Source organism: Myzus persicae, unplaced genomic scaffold (genome assembly GCF_001856785.1).
Source record: "Myzus persicae strain clone G006 unplaced genomic scaffold, MPER_G0061.0, whole genome shotgun sequence".
Classification (NCBI taxonomy): domain Eukaryota; kingdom Metazoa; phylum Arthropoda; class Insecta; order Hemiptera; family Aphididae; genus Myzus; species Myzus persicae.
Window position 1 is genome coordinate 17,507 of NW_019100592.1, and position 4,314 is coordinate 21,820.

General features: G+C 26.3%; 1 protein-coding gene across 1 annotated transcript; it reads left to right on the forward strand.

Moving 5' to 3' along the window:
- The first annotated feature begins 714 nt into the window (after positions 1 to 714).
- Positions 715 to 2,673, forward strand: LOC111035482. The gene is made up of 3 exons (XM_022317129.1): positions 715 to 1,183; positions 1,339 to 1,487; positions 1,560 to 2,673. Exon 3 carries the CDS (start codon positions 1,945 to 1,947, stop codon positions 2,671 to 2,673), a length of 729 nt encoding a protein of 242 aa, XP_022172821.1. The 5' UTR covers positions 715 to 1,183; positions 1,339 to 1,487; positions 1,560 to 1,944.
- The last annotated feature ends 1,641 nt before the right edge of the window (positions 2,674 to 4,314 follow it).

A 4,314-nucleotide genomic window follows, 5' to 3' on the forward strand; every position in this document is an offset into this window, starting at 1 on the left:
GGTCTTAGACTACTAGTACTTAGTATGAAATATTGAAAATTGTGAATAACATGTAAAATTACACAGCTAAAATTAATCGAAAGTATATGCATTCAAAAAACATCTGTGTAACCTAGATGTGTTGCTTGAATCAATACCATATTATTTTATACTTACAAATCAACAATACAAGGCTCAAAGTAAACGTCCAAAATTATGTTTTTAGTTTCTGAATATAACTGTACTGAACATGCTTGGGTAAATTTGGTAGGTAGCTCTGCCGTAATAATATTTAAAAAAATTATAATAAATAAGTATAACTATCCGATACGTAAAGGTAATCAAAAAAGCTATATTTTAATTCAGAAATAATTGAAACAAATTATTTGAAAAGTCCTCAGTTATATTTACAGGATAATGATGTGTAATGTTTGAAAAACAAAAATAAAACATTTGATCAAAAACTATAGCAATGGCACTTCATAATAGGTATTAACATAAATGGATGATTGGTAGTAACATACATCTATTCCTAATTAGTAATTGAACTTAGTTAGTAAACAATGTAAATAGAAGAATATTTAGAAGAGTGAAATACAACAAAAATATTAGTTTACACGGAAAAAAATAATTACTATATAATTTTAGTTACATATTTTATAGTTCATATTACTAATTTATAGTAAATTTAACTTTTATTAAATTGCTGCAAATACTATTAAAAAATTGTTGTATATTTATAGTGATTTTCACTAATATTTATACAACTTAACTAATACTATTGTAATTGTAACAAGAAATTATAGTTGACATAATCCAACAAAAACAAATAGTTGCTATTACTATAATATTATTTTGATATTTAAAATTATAGTATTATCAACTATATAGTATGGTAATGGTAACTATATTTATAGGTAATACCCTCATCGCGGCCATTCCCGGATAATAACGATAGTTCATAACCCACAAACGGCACGAACTAACCGGTAGAAATATAATCTTGTAATCTTGTGTTTGTATTGTACTGTAATTAGTTTATTACTTATTACTCATTCCCCCGTCTCCGTTGATCGTCGTCGATTTCTTGTCTTTCAACTTAGTTTTATTTTTATCGACTATTGTTGTTTAACACGTGTTTGCTGGACTACTTCTGACTTCCGTGCAGTGTTGTGTATCATTGTAATCGATATTTCACCTTAAGGTAAGTGCTGCCTATTTTAATATTATTACAGGGCCAGGGCTGATGACTGAAGTTTTACATATTAGTATCCTATTACTTATTAACTAGGTATTTAGTACCTTATATTCTTAAATTCATATCAATTGATTCCTAATATCTAATTTTTGTTTTTAAAGGACAAGACGACTTTGCTGCCATAAAAATTATACCACTGTTATTTCAACCGGTAAATGTTGTTATAAAAAATGGGAATAAAAATCTAAAATCAAAGTTTTGGAGGCCTTCAAAAATCGAACAAGCTTCAGCTTTTGTGATCAGCATTTCGGTATATTTATTTATTTAATTTTATTTTGTAACTCACTGATGAATAAAATATTTTATATTAATAATGTTTTAGAATGCAAATGAGCTGAAAACAATCCAAAGCAACAAAGTTGAAAAGGCATTTAACTATGGACTAACTGTGCAGCCATACATTGTATTCATTGGCAGTGACAAAGAAAATGATACAGATTGTTTTACAGTGGTAAATGATATACATTATAAATTAGAGAGTCCAGTTAAAGCCTTGGACGTATGCTTCAAGTCTTTTCATACATTTAATTTAAAATACCCTCCTGAAGCTGAACAAATTTGGTATTTGATTCAAAGCATTTTTTTTTATATAACTGGGCCCAACAAGAAGTTTTTGGCTGTTCAAAGTTTCATGAACGATTTCAATAATTTTAAATAACTCATTTATTCTATTAAATTTTTGTATAACATACTTATTAAGTTTAAATATGCCTAAGTGTTTTTTATGTTTTGAACAATTTCAGGCAGTTAGTCACCTGATGATACATTTAAATATATTTCACATTGTTAATAATATTAAAGAGTTTAAATGTTTAGAGCTGAATTGTTTTAGAAGTTTCAGTAATTTAAATTCTTTTAAGAAACATTTAAATGATCATCCTATAAATTTAATTTGTAATAGTATTGATAAAGTAGTTCATACTTATTGTGAGTTAATACCACCTGCTGTTTCAAACATATCTCCCAATAGCAATGTTAATATTAATGTAGATCAAAATATTGAATCAAAAGATGACATAAAAAAACAAATTTATCAAAATAGTATTGCTTTAATTTCTAAATGGTATAGTTACTCTAGTTTACCTAGAAAAACAGTTCAAAAATTTATTGATGATTTACTAGAGTTTAATAGTATGATTTTATCTATTTTGAAAGAAAAGATAAATCAAGTAATAAGCGTATGTAACGATGATAATATTGGCAATGAGCTATCACAAATTAAAGAGATAATTTTAAATATGGGTTCACCATTTGAAGGTATGCAAACTGAATATTTAAGACTCCAGACACTTGATGAACAGGGCCAAGATAATTTATTGCCTACTTTTGGTTTAATTAAATTAATTTTTATTACTGAAAATAATAAACCATATGCTATTGTAAAATCGTTTATTACAAATTATTTTGATGAACATTATCAAGCCTTTAATGTATAATTTAACAATGTTACAGATTTATTGTGTGTATCTCTAGAAGATATAGGGAATATTAATCCTACTCATCATGTGGTACTATCTAATGATATGGTTTTTATATCTGTAAAATATTAAATAGGTACCTATATTTTTAAATATACATTAAGTTTTTATTATTATACATATAATATGTTGTTATAATTAGTTTTGGAAAATAAAATGAGTACCTAACTGTAATTATTTTGTGTTATTTTCTTTATTTAACAATAATTGAATAATTAATCCTAAATTTGGTTATAAATTAGTTGATACTTAATGTCATAAATATTTAAAAAAACATACAAATGTACTTTCTATACTTATTATCATTAATAACCTAAATATATCTGCTAATAATGTATTTATAAAAGCAATACATTTTATGTAATTACAACCATGTAGTGATATAATTTTGTAATGTTTGTTAGAGGGTTGTGGTGACATCTATTTCATCTTTTTACACAAATAACTAATAACAAAAAAAAATGTATGTTTTATTAAATATGGTATTGTAAAAATTAATATCTTAGGGTGGATATTATGTCACCCACATCCCCCATGTAATACACTGCTGGGTTCAACTAATTACATAGTAAGTATAACTATATAGTTACAACTAATAATAATGTCGGAGTAACTACACATTTTATGTAGTTACAACTAATAATTATGTTGGAGTAACTACACATTTGATTTAGCTACAACTAATATTAATATTAGAGTAACTACACATTCTATGTAGTTGCAACTAATAATAATGTTGGAGTAACTACACATTTTATGTGGCTTTTACTAATGAAATAGTTGGAATAACTACACATTTACTGTAACTCCAACTATATGTTATTTAGTAGAATGAACTGTAATATTTCAACTATATATTTAGTAGAAAGAACTGTAATATTTCAACTAATGTATGATAGTACAATCAACTATTAAAATAGCTGTCCTATATATAATTATAAATTACAGTTAAAATGACGATAATTGTTGTTATTCTGACTAGATAGTTTTTTCCGTGTAACCTTCTGTACAAAATTGTACTGAAAATGATTGGGTACATTCGGAAGGTCGTTCTGCTGTAGCCTGTAGAGTGTGTGTAATAATATTTAGGATAATTATCCAAAATAGACTATCTGGGAAGACGATCCGGGAGAGTAAAAGAAGAGACATTTGATTTAAACATTTTAAACGGATTTGAGTGGGCAAAGTGTTCTAGTGAAATATTTCATAATGAATTGAAGCATGTGCCTACAGAGAGAGTAGACATTTTGAGGTTATTAATCATCTTAATATAATCAGTGATTATTAATCACTAACACAGTTTCTCTTAATACTAATAAAAGAAGGTCAATTTTTCTTGGGTCTAATGCCAGCTCATCTATGAGTCTATGACTTCATCAACTTTTATTTCAATGTCTGGATGTATAAACATCAATGATAAATCGTTGAACCTCGCCTAAACGTAAATTTTTAACTTTAGTTTATTTTATTAAAAGGATCAAATATATAATTGAATTAACTTTTTTCATAACATTTCTCAATTACGTTTTTTGCCTGTTATGCTTGAAACACTTCTCTCTGGTTCAGCTGTTGAGATGGGAAGTATGCAAAATATTTTTA